At 39.6% G+C, this 21,376-nt stretch overlaps 1 protein-coding gene across 7 annotated transcripts in view; it reads right to left on the reverse strand.

Moving 5' to 3' along the window:
- LOC110965912 (CUB and sushi domain-containing protein 3) overlaps nucleotides 1-21,376 on the reverse strand; it is a 365,206-nt gene that overhangs the window by 75,911 nt on the left and 267,919 nt on the right. For all 7 annotated transcript variants that reach the window (XM_051955084.1, XM_051955088.1, XM_051955089.1 and 4 more), the window contains 9 exons: nucleotides 18,446-18,628; nucleotides 17,830-18,156; nucleotides 15,703-15,897; nucleotides 13,179-13,317; nucleotides 12,503-12,690; nucleotides 11,942-12,130; nucleotides 7,175-7,291; nucleotides 6,556-6,771; nucleotides 3,391-3,579 (listed from right to left, as the gene is read on the reverse strand). In XM_051955084.1, coding sequence (XP_051811044.1) covers nucleotides 3,391-3,579; nucleotides 6,556-6,771; nucleotides 7,175-7,291; nucleotides 11,942-12,130; nucleotides 12,503-12,690; nucleotides 13,179-13,317; nucleotides 15,703-15,897; nucleotides 17,830-18,156; nucleotides 18,446-18,628 — 1,743 coding nt within the window. The remainder of the gene's footprint in view (nucleotides 1-3,390; nucleotides 3,580-6,555; nucleotides 6,772-7,174; nucleotides 7,292-11,941; nucleotides 12,131-12,502; nucleotides 12,691-13,178; nucleotides 13,318-15,702; nucleotides 15,898-17,829; nucleotides 18,157-18,445; nucleotides 18,629-21,376) is intronic.

Here is a 21,376-nt window from a genome sequence, read left to right on the forward strand (position 1 = left end):
TACCTCTCCACCCTCTCCCGCTTTCCTCTTTACCTCCCTCATTCCCGCTCTCTCTCTCCCCCACTCTATGAATAGAGCCTCCTTTACCCTCCTCTACTTCAATCAACCTTACTCTTCTACTTCTCCTGAGTTTTCACTTTTTCTTGCTCCTTTCATCCTGCTCCTCTTTCCCCTCCTACTTCTGTCTCCTTTCCCTTAGCAAAAGTGCTAAATATAAGATAAGGTCCAGAAATAATAAAAGATTAAGAAAAACAAGCCAAAGGCGCATTTGAGTTTTGGAGACAGCAAAGGACCCTCCTTTGGTGCCTCTCCAACTCCCTTCTGGACAGTACTTTATGAAAACAATACGTCTGACCCGCAAGGAATTTAAAAACGCTGCATATAAAACCACCAACACAGCACACCAAAGCAGTACTTACAGCCTGCAAAGTACTTAGTTAATTAAAATAACAATAAACACTCAGGCTTAATGTGCCTTTGCATTATTAGGGCAACCAAAAAATCTGAAGTTTGCATCACTAATGCATTAGAAAACAGCATACTGTAGGTGTCCTAATCTGTCCTCTCCTCTCCTCTTCTGTTTTGTGCACCACATTGTGCAGCAATGCAACACAATACACAGGAACTAAATATAGATAACTGCACTACACGACAGAACACCGACACACAACACCACTCCCACCTCTTTGCATTATCAGTCTTGTCACGTTGATGACAAAGAACCAAAGAGGCGCGCTCTGGCACTGCAAATATCATGCAAAGCTGAAAATAAGATTGGAGTGTAAAACGTCTCTCACATGTAATCTGAAATTTTAAAAAGTGATAGAGTGTAACTGTTTTATTTCTAGAACTGGATGGTCTGAATTGGCTTCCTGCACCAGTACTTTCACACTGATTATGTGCAAAACAACCCATCTTATGAGGGAAGTGCACAAGCATATGGTGTTGTTTGCTCCTTTGCTGTGTGCTTTTGTTATTGCCTCTTATTGATGCTACATCTTCACCCAAATCAAATCTCATTTTACGCATTTCTTGCTTACAAAGACCCTGAGGTTACAGGTACATGATATTGATTCCCATGGATAAACTCATGCTTTGCATTGGACTTATCCTGTCAATTGAGGGGCAGGGGGCAGCCATTCTCTGGTGGCCAGGAAGCAATTGTAAGACAAGTGCCTCAGTCAAGGACAATCATTGCGGTACTTCTTTTATACATGGAGCAACTCAACACAAACAGTGAGCGAGGCAAATATCATTAAAATCCTGTCTATCTTTCTTTTTTGCTACTATGGTTACTTTTTTCTTGCTTTATTAGCACAAACTTGAGTTTTAGTGTAGTTTCAAGGTGCCCATTTGTTAGCTGCAAGTTACACTCAGAGATGTTTTCAATAGGAAAACTCATTAAGTACATGTGACAGCCCAAATTATGGTCATTACTGTAGATGCTTTCAAAACCTACTGGAAAAACCCATTATTTCACTCATTTTCCCCTTCAGCTTATTTTCTCTTGCCTCTGTAAGTTAATGAATTAATTATGAAATAAATTGGTATAATTCATGATAGACAAAAATTTTACACTCAAGGTGAAACATTTCTAACTCCAATTGGCTCACTGTCACTGCTGTTCATGTTGCCTTGAGGACATGGTTGAAAAGTTTGCTCTGCATTCTGAGCTTTATATGCATTAATAATTACATCTTATTTTGCGTTGTACATGCGTCTGTCTGTTTGCTGCTTGTTCCATTCTACAATCGGTGTCACACTGCTACAGTTAGATGATGTTGGATTAGAGTTCAATACTGTGCAGGAACCTACTGTAAAGTTGGTTGCACGTTACAAAAGTCCAGATTGTGTCCAAACTCATCTAGTCAGAAACTACATGTTGAAAATATATTACAGCTAAACGCTGCTCTGGCATTTTCTAGTGACAAAGGTCTTTTTTCATATGCCTCATATCATATACTGTACATATATATATATATATATATATATATATATATATATATATATATATATATATATATATATTGTCTGTGTGCATCCAGACCTTTTTTGTTTTTAATATTGTGTTCTGTCTGGAACTGTCTTGAATTCATCATTTTGTTTTTTCAGCAAGCGCTGAAAAACATCTGAGACCAGTGTTTAAGACCATTCTGAGTCACAACTCTGATAATGATCCTTACAGAAAAAAAAAGTCATCATTATAAGAAGTGATACAGAAATGTGAACTGGACAAAAGTTTCTGTCTGCTAGTAACTTACCTTAAAGAGTTAACATCATTGGCATTTATTGATTTTTTTTACGCATTACCATGGAAAAGAATAAATGAAATGAAATGATCATCTACTAATTGACATGTTAGAAGTCCTATTCAGAAAAGCTTAAACAATAGTCCTAGAAGTTATTAAATGAATGACCACACATGCTTTTCTTCTGTTGTTCTATTATATCATGAAAATATTTCTTTTCTTTCCATCTGTTCCATTATCTTTAAGCTGTACCATCTAACTGACTGTACTAGTGATATAGTGAATGAATGTTTCTTTGCAAAGAATTTCAAGAATTCAGTATTAAAGTAGCTCAACACATTTGACTTTGCAATATTACAATAACCCTAATTGTCACATTGATTAAATATTAAATTAAAAGTAAAAGTCCTGCATTCAGAATGTTACAAAATGTATCTAAAGTGTCAACAGTAAAAGTACAGAGTGCAGAAAATGATGCCTATGTGAGATATAATGCTTTTTTATTGATGTAACTGCAAAATGAATTGCATTTTACACCTGTAGATGTTTAAGATTCAGTTTATTTCAACTACTTAAGATACTGCTTGGTAGTTGAACCTACAGCTCTGCAACATATTTTCTACAATCATGGTATTTGTACCACTACTGTCGTGTAAGAACTACACACATGCACAGTTTAACATCCTTGTTCTCACCATTATGACACACTTCCAGCTAATCCAAGAGGGGTGTTAAGTAGTTTGCTTAGCTTAAGAATTAGGAGAATTTCCTCAACCCATGAAGACACACTTAATCCTTTACTTTATCACAAACTCACAAAGTCACCATTTGGACATATGTGGTTTCCAATGGAAAAGATGGGTATGGAAAACTGCAATCTGTTAAGAAGCAAGTAACTAAATCTGTGATAAGTAGTACTCTAAAATGGAAATATTCAAGTACAGTATATACAAGTACCTCAGATTTGTACTGAAGCACATTACTTTCCATTGCTGGAAAATGGAAATGTTTTTGAAGGGTAGTGTACAGCTCATTTACTGCAGTGATATCAAGAGAAGAAGAAAAACAAGGACGCCAGACCAATACTGAAGTGTGACAATGATACTAATACAATTCAAACATTAGTAATATTATCACGTACCGACGCATCTAGGTAAAGGAGCGCTCCACATTCTCCGCCCACCTCCCAGACAGATCAGCTCTGGCGCCCCCTCTAGTCTGTATCCCATATTGCAGGAAAAAGACAAAGTGTCTCCAACACCGAAACTGTACCCGTTTCTCCTGCCGAACCGAGGCATTCCAGGGTCCTCGCATGGCTCCAATGTGTACTCTGCAGGAGAAAAAAAACACAAATCTGAATGCCTATCAAATACATGGCTCAAAAAAATAACGTAATGGCTGAGTGCAGTGAAACTAGCCCTTTCTATGCTTCTAAGCAAGAAACAGGTCCAGATGTTCAGTTGATCTACTATGAACTGTACATACTGTAGGGTACTGCAGATTTGCTTAATACGTGCACTTAATTCATTAAATTTTGTAAGTGTGGCATAAGTGCCATTAGAGAAAGTGTGAAATCCTGCAATTGGTATATAAAGAAAATCTTCTCCTAAGAGTGTTAATTCAGCAAATCAATACCCATCACTGAAATCCACGCTAATAACTAAAATAAGGCCAACATCATCATCATTTAATATTAGCTGAGAGAGGCAAGGACTTTGTGGCAGTGATCCGGTGAAAAAACCCTTTCAAATAATTCAGTAACTCCTGTGATGAAAACTTTTGGAAATGAGGTGCATTAAAAAGTAATTGTTGCAAGACATATTATGCGCAAGTGTGAACAAACATCTTACACAAACTGTGAGCGTGAGCAGACACCAGCGTGTGAATTTGTTGAGTGAGTGTTTAGCAGAGCACAACAGGAAATTTAGTTTCAGTGGGCAAAACCTGATGATGTGATGTGTGTTTTAAAGTGCACTGCAGGATGATGCACCACGTTGGGCCTGTTAACGCTGGCAACTCAAATCTCTGCTGACACCTCCCATGTGTTACATTCAGAGTATCAGCTTATGCCATCTGGGAGGCGGTTAAAAATGTCCCTCAGTGTAGAGTCAGATTCAGGCTATCCTTATTTCCAAGAGAGCAGTGAGAGGGTAGTTAGGATCTTATTTATGGAGAGGCAGATGGAACCTTGAACTTTCTGCTCTTAATTCTTAGATCTAGGAAGGTAATGCATTGATTTAGTGATGGTCGTGATTTTATGTTTAGTCAAATGAAAATCAGCTGAGTCAACTCTGATATTCTGTGTCGAGGAGGGCTTAAGGTACTTCAAACAGGCTATAAACGTGACTAAACACATAGATCTATGACTGAATCAATCTTGGACCGAGGTTAGCAACTGATGTTCACTTGTCTTACACAATATAAGGCAAAGCACTAAGTAAGTCCTTGAGTGAACACCCAACAGGGATTCTTCTCTTCATGGATGAAATATTAAATTGGATCTGACTCATCACACCGAGTCTTAAATTCTTCAGAGAATAATCAACTCTCAAACATCCAAAGAGAAATTCCACACACAAAAAAAACCCTAACTATAAATTGCTATAGCATCTGTAATTTGTACAAATTCTCCAAGCATAGTCACTGACGCTATGAGAAATCCATCTCCAGCTTTACTTTTTTAATTCTTCTTCTTTCATGGCAGACTGCATTCAGTTTAATGCTGGGTAACCTCTCTCGGTTGTTCAGCTTTTTTCTTTCTTTAGTGATTTATAAGATCTTGTAGGTAGTCCTCGAAGCCAAGGGCAAGAGCTAAAAATTCACTTAACACAGCAATGGTCTGCTTTCATATATGGCCCGGCAGGACACATTTTAGAGGAGACAGTAACTGAATAAGACACTACTGAATCCTAAGATGTAAAAAGTCGGGACATGAAATCTGGCTGTGCATCTGCTTATTTAAAGCAAGCTGTTCACCCATTAAAAAGAAAAAATGCCTTCTCTGCCCCAAAACTACACTGCAGGCCAATTTCAAAAATAGCTTTTAAAGTAAAAGGTCTTTTTAAAAGGTGTTTGCTTGGAAGCCTGGATATGCAGCGCAGTCATGGCTGCTGCTGGTTACTTTCCACTGAAACATTTCTTGTCAAAGTCTTAATGCGGTGGCGATGCAGGAGCTCTCGATATTAGAACAACTTTTGACACTGCTGCACTAGTTAATGTACCGTGACTGAGGGGCTTACAAAGGAAGTAGGTGGTTATTTGTGAATCAGCCCTGGAAACCCCTGAGACTCTGACTTGTGGCGTTCCCCAAGGCTCAGTCTCGGATCCCTTTTTGTTTGCACTGTATGCATTTAATTTTGTGGAGGTTATTGAAGATTTAAGGAGTAGCTTCAAATGAGATGTCTAATAGGGGGACAACATACCTAGTCCTTCAGAGTCAGTAGGTTGACATTTCAGTGTCTTCAGCCACTGACAACAACATACAGCTGGAGTATGATCAGTGCAAAGCTCAGCACACGGGTTGCGGAAATACAAGCACAATTATTACATCTGGTTGAGTGTAAATGTAGATGCTGTAGCATAATCACTTTCAAAATTTACCAATTAAATGTTATTTAATGGTCAAAACCTAAATTAAGATATGGCTGGCAAACAATACCTTTGATTACACAATGTAAGATCTCTGTAACGACATATACGGTACCTAGTTAGGGCCAGTTTTACCAGCCTTATACCACTGGGTTTCTCGTAACAGGACTTGTACTTGCTTGGAACTAAATGAGGCTGTATTTTTGCACTTGCAGAACTACCAAATCTTAAGATCTGTGGACACACTGGACATATATTTATATTAATGAGAAGCAGCCTGCAATAAGGTTCTACATAAATGAACTAAATTACATTTCTTTCATAACTTTACAACTTGAAGTAAAGCAGTGACTTCTAAACGACCAGAATCCAGATTTAAGAGACAGTAATTGTCTGCTCTGTTTGAAATGTTGCTCTGCTCTCTTCTCTTTAAAGAGAGCTATAATTTCACAGTGAGTCTTAGATCCTCCTTGCATGAGTTTCCAGGGTGCTCCTGGTGGAAGTCCTGCTTAATGATTTTAATATTTTTATGTAAAATTCATACTGCATGTTAGAATTTCAATGTGTTGAATTTATTCTGGTTTTGACGTACAAACTTCTCACAACTCACAGCGCTTCTGTTTTATTTCAGTATCTGACTTAACAGGAAAATCAGCTTCTTGAAGAGACTAAACTGAGTAAGTATATTTGTGAGTATGACTATAGTCAAGTGAATTACCTGAGAAAGTTATGTTGAAGCCCTCATATGAAATGGAAAAGTCAGAGATGAATCGTAGCTGGGCTTTGAAGTTGCCATAGAGACCGGCATTGATGTTGCTAGGCAACTCATTGCCAGTCAGGCGAGCCAGTGGTTGCAGGAAACTCCCGTTCTCAGTAACCAAGAGGTAGTCGTGTTGGTCCTCCAGATGAAAAGAATTGAACTGAAACTGGACTCCTGTGTGAGACACAGAGAGCTGAGTTTGAGAAAAGAAAGGATGAGAATCTTTACAAGTTTGTTTCATTCTTAGATAGCTCAAGCATCTCCAGATATAACCTGTGTGAATCCTTTTCCTGAGTGAACATTTAAATTGCCATCATAAGAGATTAGAATAGCTAAAAAATATGTTAACATTATTTGAATTATAATCTCCTTGAGACACTAAATGCACAGACTGTAACCAGACAAGTAGAATACAGCACTCTGAATGTAAACTATAAAAAGCACTAAAAATACCATATAATGCAAGTTTGTGGTTATAGCAAAGCAGTGACTGAACTGCTGAACTTGCTGTCACTTGGTACTGTCTCTCACTCTGTCTCTCTCTATTAAGAAGTGCAGATCTGTGTGTATCTCTTGCCTTTCCCGTGGCTGACTTCAACAGTCCAGGTACAGTTGAGAGATGAAGGGTAGCTGTCTGGATAGCCTGGACTAAGGATGGTTCCCCAGGGACCTCTAACATCGCCACCACACAGGGCTGGAATGATTGAGAGAGACAGAGTGGGAGAGAGGCAGGCAGAGGGAGAGAGATGAGCAGAGACAGGGGACAGAGGCAGTGAGAAGGTTAGCATCAGATTGTTGATAGCTAAAAATGATAATGCTTCCCTGTGGACCTTTAATACCACTGCTATAGCACATACACATATCCACACACAAGACAGGGAGAAGTAGACGGATGGATACGGAGAAAAAGTGAAAAGGAGGGGAAAAGAGAGGGCAACTTTTGGGTAAGAAGCTCTGAATGCACTGCAAGCTGCAAAATTTGCGTCCACTGACACACTGGGGAACGGAAAAACGTTGTTTCACTGAGTATTCCCTTACAACTTCACTTCACGTCAGATTTTTCTGATTTATTCCGCCCACTGTTGCACAGACATAAAATAATGACATAAATAATGTAAAACCTGGCACACACTGCGCTGGAGGTATAAATAATGCATTATTTTTTTGTTTATATAGTTTAATGTCCTTGAAAGTAACTAACACCTGACGATGATTAACAGCATGGACGAGTCTTCTACTGAAGCTGGATAGCAATGTGGAGATAAGCTAAAACTCTCTTTTAAACACACAAAAAATGACTTTAATTGCAGTAATTAAATACATTAATTCTGCAAACTTGGTTTCAGTTGTTTAGCTTTGCTAGAATAGCATATAGAAGGATTTGCTTTGGAATATGTGGCAGCAATGATGTCAGTGACCAGAATCTCCTGCATTGTCAAAGTGTGACATGCTTAGACCTCTAAAACAAAAGTGTTGTGCAGAATAAAAGCAGGTGTCCTGCTTAGTATGTTACGGAGGGAGCTGGAGAACCCAGGCGCAGACAAACAGGTGTGATCAGGAAAGGGGTTTATTTAAGCAGAAAACTAAAACAATACATGAAGGGAGGCTGCACTGGGGGAAATAAGACAAAACCAAGCTGCAACTACAAACACTAATACACTATGGATTCAAAACGGAAGATCACTAAACTAACTGAAATAACAGAACTTGGAAGGGAACTCAAAACCAGGGGAAAACTAGACGGAAGAGACAGGGAAGCAAGCTCAGGGAATCCAGGAGCAGAGTCCAAAAAGGGGAAATCCAGAAGGCAGGGGGAAACAAAGTCTAAGGGTGGGCAGAGGCTCTGAAGAAAAGTGAAGCGATGATCCAGTGGAGACTGAGTGACAGAGCGGGGTTTAAATACTGAGGAGAGCTTGTGGACAGGTGAGCAGAGTTGACTAATTACTGCAGCTGACAGTCATTGAGGTAATCAGCAGGCAGAGTGCAGGTAGAGCAGGAGGGTGAGTGGCAGGGAGAGAGAGAGGGAGGGACATGAGGGAGAGGTGACAGACAGGGAACCAAAAAGACAGGACAAAACCAAAACAGATCAGGACACAAGAAAGGAGGAAAAAGAGGAAGAAAGACAGGGGCCAGAGCAAGATCCTAACAGAGTAATAACTTCAAGCTTTGGGATCCACATTACTAATTTAACATCTTCCATATTGTGGTGATTTATCACAACTCCACAATCTTATTTCAGAATATTATAATGTATGGGTCAAATATTTAGAGTTAAAAATATTTAATGAAAATTTTATGATTTAATACCAATGATAGTCTCTAAAACACCTCAGCAAAAATCCTCTAAAAAAATCTAATATATGCAGCAGATATTATGTTGCAAGATGAAGAATGTGTAAGGAAATGAAGTTATTGAAATAAGTGGAGTTGCTGCCTAAAACTAAAAGTCTCTTGTTATATAACAAGTGACCATCTGGACAAAAAGAGTAGTTTCTTGTTATTGTCAAGTGTGAGAGAATTTAAAACCTTATTTGCAAGAACTGCATTGCTTTGGGATGTACAGTCTCTCAGCTCCAAATAGTTTTGAGCCAGAGAACTGAGACATGAAATAAAAAAGAAAAATCCCAAGAAACAACAAGACCAGACTATTATTTAAGCTGGTTTTCTACAACATTAATGTTGGGAAATGGCCACATTGTGTGCAAGAACTGTAAAATGCCTTTTGTCTCGGGAATCGTTTTTTTTCTGTTAAGTTTGATTTCAAGGGATTCAGACCAGTTGTATTCAAAGCAGCAGAGCAGGACAACTGCTTCTTTGAGACTACTTAAAACATTTTGATCCTCACAGTACGGCCTCAGGATGACCCTACAAATTCTACATGTGGTTCCACTGCACCCATGGCTGTGCAGTAAGACCCTGTACTTACACAGAGATGCTCTGGACTGCGACTTGGTTCTCAGGGAAAGCTTGGAAAGTCTATTTTGCTCATGCCATGCATACTAATGCATGCATATGTTGCGAGGAGCTTCATTTCTGCTCGCTTCACTTGGTACATCTTACAGTGGGCTGGCTGGCCTGTCATTTTCTCTTACAATAAGCCTATAAAATGCCATAACATTACCTCAAAAGTGCAACGGTGGCAGAGTTGCAGGGAGGGAAGGTCAAACTTGTAAGTTCTGCTGTAGTTTCCTTGAGCAGGAAATTTTACAAAGAATGTGGGAGCAGAAAACCAGCAACTCTGACATCTGCAACCCTGATTAAAATCTGCACAGCGTCTGTCTTTTTGCTGACTGCTGCTACAACCACTGTAACGGGTGAGTCAGAAATGGTGCTCAAACCACAACAGGGCATCAGTATCTTTAGCCAACACCAGCATCCCCCAAAACAAGAGGAGTGAGGAGAATAATTTTAATACTAAATAAATATAGAGATGCAAGTATGCCCACATATATCCAGCCATTTTAATTATTAATTCTTTTCTGCCAGGGAGCTCTTTATTTCGAATGCCGAACTGTATGAGAAATTTTAAACACTGCTTTACATCTCTATATCTGGTAGTTTTTTTCTTTTTCTATCCTACTCTATGTTGTTAGATCTCCTTTAGTTTTTGAATTTCTCCACTTATTTGTCTTCAATTTAATCTGTCTTCCTGTATTTAAAATACGCTTATTCATTTGACTCATAAGTTAAATTTAAACTCCAGCATTGTGTTTGGTTGGTGTGATAATCGTGTCATTATTTCTTTCAAACCATATTATAGATTTCATCAAATGTAGGAATGTAGCTTATTTTCTGGTAATATATAAGTATGAACAACAATTCCTTTCTGCGAAATCTGTCAGGGCTGAGTTTGCTGCCTTTAGTGACGTATTGCTTGAATTTATTGTGTACCAGTTGTCAATCACCAGGGTATTCCATCTCTTACCAGCAGCAAATAGTTCCTATATTTGTATGGGTGCATATTGTGTAAACATCGTCTAATGGCATTCTGCCTGCAAATTCCAGGCAGCGTGCTTGATGTTTATATGCTCAAACTGCCTCCTCGGAGGAAACTACTGCCAGTCCCAGGAACTGTGCAATTCAAATGTGGTTCGCAAGCGAATGAGCCAACGAGCGGAACCAAGCAAGCCACCACAAAACTGATGCAGCAATGCAGCATCTTTCTTTCCTCCCTCCTCTCCTGCTCCACCATGATTGCAAATAGAGAGAGAGAGTATTAGAAACAGTGGGAGAGAGAAAGAGAGAGAGAGAGACATGTTTCCCTCCCCCCTCACCTGCTCTTGTGCCCCCCCACCCCACCCCCACCCCTTGATTTGAGAGAGGAGGTGACAGCCAACACAGGCTCTCGTCAGCCTTAGCTCGAACCTTCTTGTGTTCGCGGTTCACACAGGAGAAGAGGTGACAGGAGGCACATGGATAAAAGCACCACACACATAGATACAGGCAACGGCACACATGTATGGATACGGCGCACCGCACACACACACACACAGTTCTTGCCCACAGATGTCTAATCTTCTCCTCAAATCATCCCCTATCAGCCACAGCAGCCTTCACCGCAAATTGTCTCTGTGTGTCTCTGTGTGTGTGTGTTTGTGTCTGTGTGTGTGTGTATGTGTGAGATTCAACCAGTGGTTTTGTCGCAGAACAACATGCGATTCAGCTCCCCGCACAGAGACGGCAGCTCAACTTCTGATCTTTTCCACACACCTCATCCTCTTTGCGCCTACAGCAATGGATAAGGCAGATCATCTATTTTGGTCTCAATAATGCTTTTTGGCCAGGTGGGTGGAAATAATAATGAAGGTGTGGACAGATTTTTTTTAAGAGTGGATATTTCAGAACTGCTCATTTACTGTAAGATATCAGTGAATATCATTAGCAGGACTGCAGTTAAGCTGACCTTGTGCTATGTTGTGTGTATACTCCTGTGAATAGCATCTCAATCAGTTAAGATAAATGTTTACTTCATTTATTGGACCGCATTGGTCTCCAAACTGATGTTAAAGATAAGGATTCTACAGTAATGCACATTAAAACAAAGCAAATGTTTCAAAATCATGCATATATAAGGCATGTAATGGCTGTTTGTCCATTCATAGATAAACAGAGCAGTCAGGTTCGTGTGGAAAATGATCTTATTAAATTACTAAAACTAAGCCAATGTTTGTTTATTATGATAAGAATAAGGAAAATCTGCACCCGTAGGCCATTATTGGCATTGCGACTTGATTATGAAAGAGAATGAGGATGTGCAAATTCAAGTGAACTATTTTACTGATTTGTTCTGTAGTGAATAACAGGCTTTTTTGTTCCAAGTTAGAAGCTCCTCTGAAGTATTTACCATCACATGTCGGTAAGGGGTGGCTCCACCAGTGGTTCTTTTCACATACAAGTGGCTCCTCGTGGCTCAGTCTGTAGCCAGAATCACAACCAAACGACACTGTGGACCCGATGGAAAAGTCCTGCCCGTATCGGATGCCATTGACAGGGATGCCAGGGTCCAGACACGAGTAGCTGTCCACCGTAACACCTGATGGGGAAAAAAACAGATTACATTTTGCTGATCGGCATTATCTAAAAGTCACAGCTTGACTCTGCACATAAAGCGCCATGCTGTGCAATCACAGCTGTTTGTGTTTCTGCAGGTGATGCAGGGTCAGCTTATGAAACTGTGTCTGCTGGGCTAACAGTGTGCACACCTATTGTAGTGTGATCAGAGACATACAGTGAATAATGAAGCTAGCTCCTAACATTAATTTCATGATACAGTAGCATATGAATCTGTTTTATATCGATGAAGTGCATGTGTATTCATTTGACAGGTAGTAGAAGCAACACAGGCAGCATTATTTTTAATCCAGCTTCATATTCATGGAAGCATGTTCATGTGTTTAGAACTTACTTTCATACAGTATCTTGAAACCAGCATTCGACCGGCTGTTATCGGTGGTAAACAGCAGATACAGAAAGTTGCTGCTGCTGAACAGGAACTGGGGCACCTGGGTACCATTAAAGGAGCCAACCAGAGGAGACAGGAGGTTTGGTCCATCATGAATCTCCAGGAAGTCATAACCCAGCTCTGTCTGGAACCTGGAAGAACAGAAAGTCAGAATTTACCATTTCCTTAATCACAACTTCAATGTTGATCATTATTATTAAATTACTCAAAGAGTGAAACGAGCTCTATTATGCTAATGTGCTACAGGGAGAATGGAAAGTGTAAGAAGCCTCACTTTTAATGATTTTCAAAGCATCTACAAGTTGGGCATTTTACAATGAAATAAGCTGAAACAGACATTTAAACCAAAGAACAATAAAAAGGGGAATATTCTGAGAGCTTTGATTGCCACTTCACAGCAAAAATGTAACCTGCCTTCCTGATCAATATAGAACTCTCAGTCTTAATTTTACAGCCTATAAAATTAAAGACACCGTTAATATATTCTTGGTAAATCTCCCATAAACTTTAAGTTGCGTAAATCTTTGCTTGTCAGATGTAATTGATGGTGATGTTGATGAGGCTTCTCAATTCTGCCCGCTCAAAGCTCTCGTGGGCTTTGGAGAATTATGCCACCCACCTGTCAAATGTGATTTTGATGGAACGTCCAGGTTCTGATTCAATCACCCACTCGCAACTGAGGGAATCTTTGTAGTAACCAGGCCACCCAGGAGACAAAATCACTCCACTTGGAGCCGAATAATGGCCTCCACATGGGGCTGGGGAAGGTGAGGGTAAAGGAAGAGGGAAGAAACAGACGACATTGAAGTCTACACTGAGTCTGAATAAAGGCCAAGACTATGTGAAATGACAGAGAATAATGCTGGACAAATTTCACAGAATCGAGAGGTAGCTCAGGTTGTTGAATCAGCTCGACCTGCAGCTCATGTATCCAACTTGAAGGCATTTTGTCTAATTTCACAATAAAAAAAATTGGCAAAACCATGGGTTTATAGGTACTACAGATAACTGGCTATATTCCTATTGAAAATGTTACTTATAAGTGACATTCAATACATTTAGTCAAAAACTATTGAATTTGGTACTTTGGACTTTTTGGCCACTTGTAGGTAACAAGTAGGCACAACACTGACAGGTATGTTGAATGCTGTCTGTTGCTCACATCAAGCAGACATTTTGAAAAATGAGTCCAGATTCAGAGTTTTGTTTCCAGTTACTTGATGGATACAACTCCAATATTAATACCTGCTCTGCCACCATCCTCTATCTGCCTTTTTAGCTGCTAAAATGCTTTACTCTGTTCACCAGCTGGTTGCCAATTTTGTCCACTGTTTGGTGCTGGCCGGGTGGGATATAGTGGCTTTTAGCTCTAAGTGAACCAAAACACTAAAGCTGCAGGCTCTAAAATAAAATAGAGAAAAAAAAACCTGTCAAAATGCTCACTGGAACAAAGTGGGATAACAAATAATAATTTTATCTGAAAAAATAGAGGCCTTAATGCTAAAACCCTGAACCCTGAACCGTGACAGGGAAGGGGTGTTTTATGCTGTGAGCCACGTTGTTCTGGTATGATTTGGGTCCACTTGTTCTCTTTAGAGGGAAGGTTCATTGTGAATCAACACAAAGTTGTTCTGTGTGACCACCTTTATTCAACAATGAAACATTTCTAATCCAATTGGAACATTCCAACCGGGATGACAATGTCCCCATCCACCAGACACAAAGGCTCGCCATATGATTTGACCGAGGTGAATAGGAGATAGTGTTCTCCACCACTGTCTCCAAATCACCAAATGCAGTAACATTTTTTGGAAGAATAGTGGAAAAAAGGTTTGAATACACACTGAAGCTGTTCTGGTGGCACATTCTGCACCAAGACCTTACTAAAACACTTTCTACCCGTTAATTTGTACATATCTGTATACAGTATGTGGATTTGTCACATCTTTCACATTACAAATAGTCATTTGATCCATTGGTAATGTAAAATATTGATAGCTTGGCAATAAATAATGTTTTCAGATCCAGTTTTTACAAGTGATGAACACAAGTTCAGTTGCATATTTAATAAAAATGCATACTAACTAATGAAATATTTTATTGTACAGTCCATAATCTAATAATAGCATAAGATATTATGCACACTCATATAATGTAACTAAACATAACACAAGAACTTGACCAATTAATCAGTGTAATTGTATAGACAACAGTAGTCAGGAGCCATTAAGTTGGAGTCTCTTTTAAATTTGATCTTGTTTAAATTTTAACTAAGTGTCTAAAGTCAATTTGATCTGGTCTGTGCCTCCTGAGTACAGATAAGTAGAGTTTCCATCCAAGTAGTTACAGACACACATTCAATACAATGGATCTGGGGACTCAGAGTGACCTGAAAGATAATTAATATGGCCCGTCTTTGTGTTATTAACAGTTCTATCAACAATAGCTGTGTCGGAAATATCTTGAGTTAATTATATCTTCTGGTGAAATAATAGCTAAAGCGCTTGCATGCAAGTGTTAATCTTTTTGCACCATCTCAGATTCATGGGTCAAATTCACATCTACACTTGTCTGTACTTTCAAATGCTGTTGATTAAACTCTGGGTTAATGCAAGTTTGATAAGTTTGTTTATATAATTACTCCGACTGTATAGGATTGATAAATGACAGTGCTATGGTGTGGAATGGATATTGCAGCAATGTATATAAAATAACTGCAGTCAAAGTGGTATGGTGTAAAGACTAATAAGGAGACTTTACTTGACATTTAAGGAAAGTTGTTACAGTTGGATTATATCCAATTATATCTAACACATCCATATGCAGTATGTGTCATTAGCTCCACATTGGGTTAAAGGTCATCTCCATAGCTCGCTCCTCACACACAGCTTACAAGAAAAGATTTTATATTATACAGCCAGAGCGTATCTGCAAGCTGCTAGCTGCATCTGTGGCAGTAGTGTATTAATAGTTATTTCCCCAGGTGTTTAGGTTAACTGGCCACCTCCATATTTTCTCCTCCTGCTGAACTGACAGTAGATAATTTCTACCTCTGGGGTCTTTATACTGCAATAATGATGATATCTTGGATGACATATTGTTCCCTTGTTAATAGTTTAGGCAGAAATCTAGTCAATATTTACCTTCGCATTTAGGGATAGGCCCACTCCACATGACTTTTCCTCTCTCTAACTGACAGGAGATGGTCTCAGTTCCTTGGGTTTTGATAAAACCGTCCTCGCAAACCACAGAGATGGAGCTGCCGAGCTGGAAGCTGTCTCCAAAGCGGCGAGCGTTGATGGGAATACCAGGGTCTGGACACTCATTATGGCCAAACGCTGTGGTAAAAAGTTACAAGCAGACACAGATATGATGAGGAAGATATTGGAAATGAGACGCTCACACAGAGACAGTCACATACACGAGAAATGTTATTAAAGAATATGAGCCCTATACTTTATGGGCACTCACAGGCTACATTTTGATGAAATTTCTGAGAACCAATCATATGGAGCTATTGCCGCAACTTGACATCTTTGAGTATTTCACTGCTTGCCAAGAAAATATCTAGAAATGTCTCCTATAATCTGTCCGTTCTATATTCCTGGTCTGTCTCTCTACATCTTCACTCATATGATCATTTCTCATGTCACAGAATACGTGTAACTTCTTGGGTGCTATTTTAGCAATAAATTTTTGGTTAAAATTCATGTGAGCAAGTTTGCTTCATGGTTTGATCTGGCCCATCCGATTAGAAGGCTGTAAAGCCAAACCTTAAAATGCCCACATTTTCCAGTTAAACTAGTCTGGTGTAATCAAGTGATGGAACGATTTCGAAATGACAAATGCAGTGACGCAAATAATAAAAAAAAAAAAGTGACACACACACGAAATGGTCTGAGATTAAAGCACAGATACAGTGTGAGGAAACCTGTGGACAAAACACTTTGGCAAATATGTTTGCCATCAAACCCAGTCAGATGGGAAGATCAATATCAATTTCCATTTCTCCTCTGGTATAGAGACGTGTTTAGCCTAAATTAGCTCAAAGACTGCAAGCGGAGGCAAAAGCTTCTTGTTTACTGTACATGCTGTTGTATCCTGTCGTCGAGCGAGCTAGTGCTTCTAAGCTTCACCTGGGTTTTGATCAGATGCAAAAGTTTGCACAGCTGACAACTTTAAAATGAAGACAAAACTTTGAGACGCTAACCGCTCCTAAAAACCTAATGTCTTGGTTTCTATTTTGACACAGGTTAAAGACACAAGGTATGATGTTTAAAAAAAGGCAAATTGGGGTGTTTTTTGGAAGATGCATTGTTTCACTTTTGACGGAATCGGGCTAACAGCTTCCTCTGGCTTCAAATCCTTGTGCTAAGTAAGCCTAAACACATCCTGGACCTCTCTCTCTGTACTGGACGCACACGGATGAAAGCAATATCAATCTTCTCATCTAACTCTGGGTGTGTCAACAAACAAGAGGAAAAAGTTCCCAAAAATTGTTCCTTTAATGCTTTCCTTGCCTTAGTTTCCTCTTTTGTTCTGCAACCTACACCTCTATTCTTAGCTGCTATAATAACCACATGACCCCACCTGAATCAAAAAAAGCTTATCTTTTGTCTTTTCCAGAACAACTCGTAGCACTGTTAAAGCCTCCAGTCTGATCTGAGAGTTAGTGAATTAAAAAAGCTTCTACTGTATCTAAAATTGAAACATCCAATATATGAGGAGAAAGAAACTGCACCTGCTGTTTGTAAGAGATAGTTGGGATGAAAATTAAAAAGCTTGTAAGCCATCAAGCTAACCCTTTAATGCTGTTTGAAACACTATAATTAGTTGTGATTTGATTGTGACAGAAAAATGAAGTCTGGGCCATAAAGTAATCTCAAGTATAGGTGAATGTACTGTCTAGGAGTGAAACTGTCTCACATTAAAAACTGGCAATGAGGTCTTGGATGAAAGTTGTGCATAAAATTCAGATTAGAGCTGCTGCTTTATTGCTTCAAAACAGAAAAATGCCTCTGCTGCAGATTCTCTGACATTTTTGTTTCGCAAAAACAAAAAAAAAGAATATAAATGATTTTCAAGCTGTTGCCAAGCATCAAACTTTGACTTATGAGGAAAAACTCTGTTGTAAACCCTTGGTAACATTTAAATATGTGGTCATGTGCAGCATATTATCATAATCCTGACACTAGCACAGTAAAAAAGCTGGTAATTTCTCACTAGGTAAATAGAATAGAATTAAATAAAATCATGATTATACTACATACTACTATAAGTGATATTGAATCCTCGTCCTGACATGGAGTGATCAGCCTGGAACTCCAGCCTCAGTGTGTTGGTATTAGATGTCAGATGGGAAGGACTCTCAGCTCCAGAGAACCTTCCAATAACGTTGGCATCATTTGTTTCACCATCTTTCACCGTCAGGGAATCGTAAGGTGCCTCGAGGTCAAAGTCATTAAATGCCAAGTGTATTCTGGAGCCTGGATCTGACTGGATGAGCCAGACACAGTTCATGTTGTTCCCATAGCCTTCTGGGTAGTCTGGGGAGAGGACGGTTCCCGAGGGAGCTGTGAAGTTGGACATACAAGGGACTGTGGGAGAAAGACAGCCCAAAAACAGAGACAGACAAAAAAAATAAAAAATTAGAGAAGAGCAGGAGGTAAGAGATACAGTGAGAGAAATTTTCTGTGAAATATTCATCTCCACAGCATCATCGGTCATCATACGCCCCAGGCCATAATAAACTCTGTACTGTCACCATGGTGACAGGTCAGACTGAAAGTTATCAACATCACAGCAGCACACATGCCACATTTTTATAAGTTCAATCCTCTGAAGCTACATTCATGAAAACCACCGATGAACGATTTGAATACTCACATATGCATATAGGGATGTTGGCCGACCACTGATTGTTGTCTTGGCAGGAGATTGTTTTTTCTCCAATCAGCTCAAAGCCAAACTGGCATTCAAACCTCAGGATTCCTCCATTTGAAAAGCTGTCACCTTCTCTTATTCCATAGAGGGGAGTTCCAGGGTCGCCACAGCTCTCTTTATCTATTTCTGCAGTGACAAAGAGTTGAAAGACGACATTAACATCTGTGTTGAGATCAGAATAAAACATTCCATGTTAACACAAATCCTAATGGGATAGCTTATTAGTTTCATCTACTGTGTGTTTTAGTCAGTAAAAGACAAACGCTACTAAGTTAACAGGCAGAATAATGGCAGAAATGATGCTCAGAAGAAACAACAAAAAAAGAACACATACATTGATGTAACTTGATCTTTTGATAAAGCAAAGGAACATGAGACAGAACAGCAAATGCCAAAAGCAAGGGTGAACATCATGGTAAATAAGGCACAATAATTGCAGAGACATTTGCGATTCCTCTGACTTTAACGTGCCCTTTGTGAAATTGGTCAAAATTGCACATTGCAAACTGGGTAAAAAGGGTCACCGCTGTGCACTGATTACTTAAAGAGCCTTACTTTCTAAGCACCATGGTAATAATAATAATTTAACTGTATTTTTCTGATATTTTGGGACCTCATAGATAGACAGCAGGAGATTACATCTACAGCCTTGTAGATGGTTGTATTTATGTGTTCTTTTCATTAACACCTTTCCAAGTTTGAATCTGCTCACATTTATACATTTTACTTCCGCTTTCTGCTACCAGCTGTTTGTTTCAGGAGCCTTAACCACATTTGTGCAGCCACGCTGGTGTTACGAGGCCCAAATACTCAGCGGTCATCTTTCTCTGCTGTAAAACACCGTGTCATGCTGCACGGGCTCATCATCCATTTTTGAACAGAAAATATACTGCCAGCTGAGTCGAGTCTTGCATGAAGATGATTGGCTCCTGGTTCGCTGAGTCAGGTGCATTTCGTGAATGCTCCAAGCCTAGAGCACGTTTGTATCCATCTCTTTCTGAATGCTTCCTTCGCCTGAGTGTGCAAGAATTCATGACGCCTCCTTTTTGTTTTGTTTATTTACATTCATCCTGACCATAAGGTTAGACTGATCCTTCTTTGATTCTATATAAAGGTGCCACTGTGTCACCATAATTCTGTTTAAAATGTTGTGTATGGGATTTCTGAAAATATACCCTCTATTTCCCCCAGCCTTCCTCCCCCTCATTCCCCTGCTCTCCTCTCCTGCTTTCAGTATTATTTACAGGAGTGGCCCGTGGCAGGAAGCAAAGGTGTGTAGCCTGAGTGTGAGTTTCGGTTTTCGCATATGTACGCATTTGTGTGTGTGTGTGCGCGTGTTTGAGTGCATGCTTGTGATGTATTGCATTAATTTCCATCATGACATCGTCTTTATGAGACCCGCAGACTCAACCAATCACAGCCTACCTAGCACACATGCTTGTGGGGTAACACACATGCACACACACACACACACACACACACACACACACACACACACACACACACACACACACACACACACACACACACACACACACACACACACACACACACACACACACACACACACACACACACACACACACACACAGCAAAAGAATCGAGAACAAATTGCTTTGGAGAGAAAACAGAAATACTGTCGGAACATTCCTGTGCTACTACTCCCTCTGACACACACACACACACACACACACACACACACACACACACACACTATAGTACATGCACACACATAAACAAAGCCAATCATACTTCCACAGTCTCCTTTTGCATCACACACAGTGTTGCATACACATTTCTGTCTCTCTCTCACACACACATATACACACAAATAATCCTATTGTGTTTGCAACAACAAGGCTGACAGATTCACAAAGGGGATTAGGCTCCTTAAAGTGTACGCATGTTTGTGTGTGTGTTTGTATGTGTGTGTGTGGGTGTGTACATGTGCACAACTTCGATATTACGGTGCACATTGAGCCCCATTCCATTCTGTTCTATATTATTCCATCATGCTCACACCATATCGTACATAGGAATACATACGAGGCACATAAACACAGAGACACCACACACACACATAAAGGCAGAGTATATGCAGTACCTACTAAAGATCTGACAGAGTAAGGGAATAGATTTTGGGAGGGATAATGAGATTGGAGAGGGAAAAAAAAAGGCTTATTGGCTGTTGCTCTTTTGTGACTCTTGTGAAACTGATTTAAAGGTCAGGTTGATAATAGTGATCGAACCCTGCACGTTTAGTTATAAGCATAGATTAATGTTTGATATATAGTATAAACTATTCCCCGCATGTTCTGACTGCTGCTGTTTGACCAAATCGGAGCTCTTCGTGTATCAGTGGAAAGCCTCTTTGTGATCTCATGCTGGTTTTGCAGTTAGAGGAAGAAAAGAGAAATTCAGCCTGTCTAATTAGCTTGTAGTTGTCTGATTCTGTGACCTAAAGGGAGTGGCTCAAATTGACTTGTTCACACTGTAGACATCCGCGAGGAGACTCTGTTGAATGAAAATGATCTCATTTATTACTCTCACAATACTGACATTTTTCTGCCTCTCTCAGGTTCCAAACCAGGCCACCGAGGAGCTTTTGAGAATTGATTTGATGGGAGATGTGTATAAGAAAGACATCAATCCCTGCTCTCATTAAAACACACAATATCTGTCAGCGCTCGCTACATGAGCTGCACAAAATGTTTTATACTCCTTTGTGTAACTCCAAAACACCTGCAAGTCTCCGTAAAATGGACTTCAAGAAAACATATAACCACCGAGCTGGTTTCTTTGATCTGGACGCATTATGGTGCAGAAATACATCATTTCGGTCTGCTATGAAAACTCCTCAGCTGCAGACCTCAG

Source organism: Acanthochromis polyacanthus, chromosome 11 (genome assembly GCF_021347895.1).
Source record: "Acanthochromis polyacanthus isolate Apoly-LR-REF ecotype Palm Island chromosome 11, KAUST_Apoly_ChrSc, whole genome shotgun sequence".
Taxonomy (NCBI): domain Eukaryota; kingdom Metazoa; phylum Chordata; class Actinopteri; family Pomacentridae; genus Acanthochromis; species Acanthochromis polyacanthus.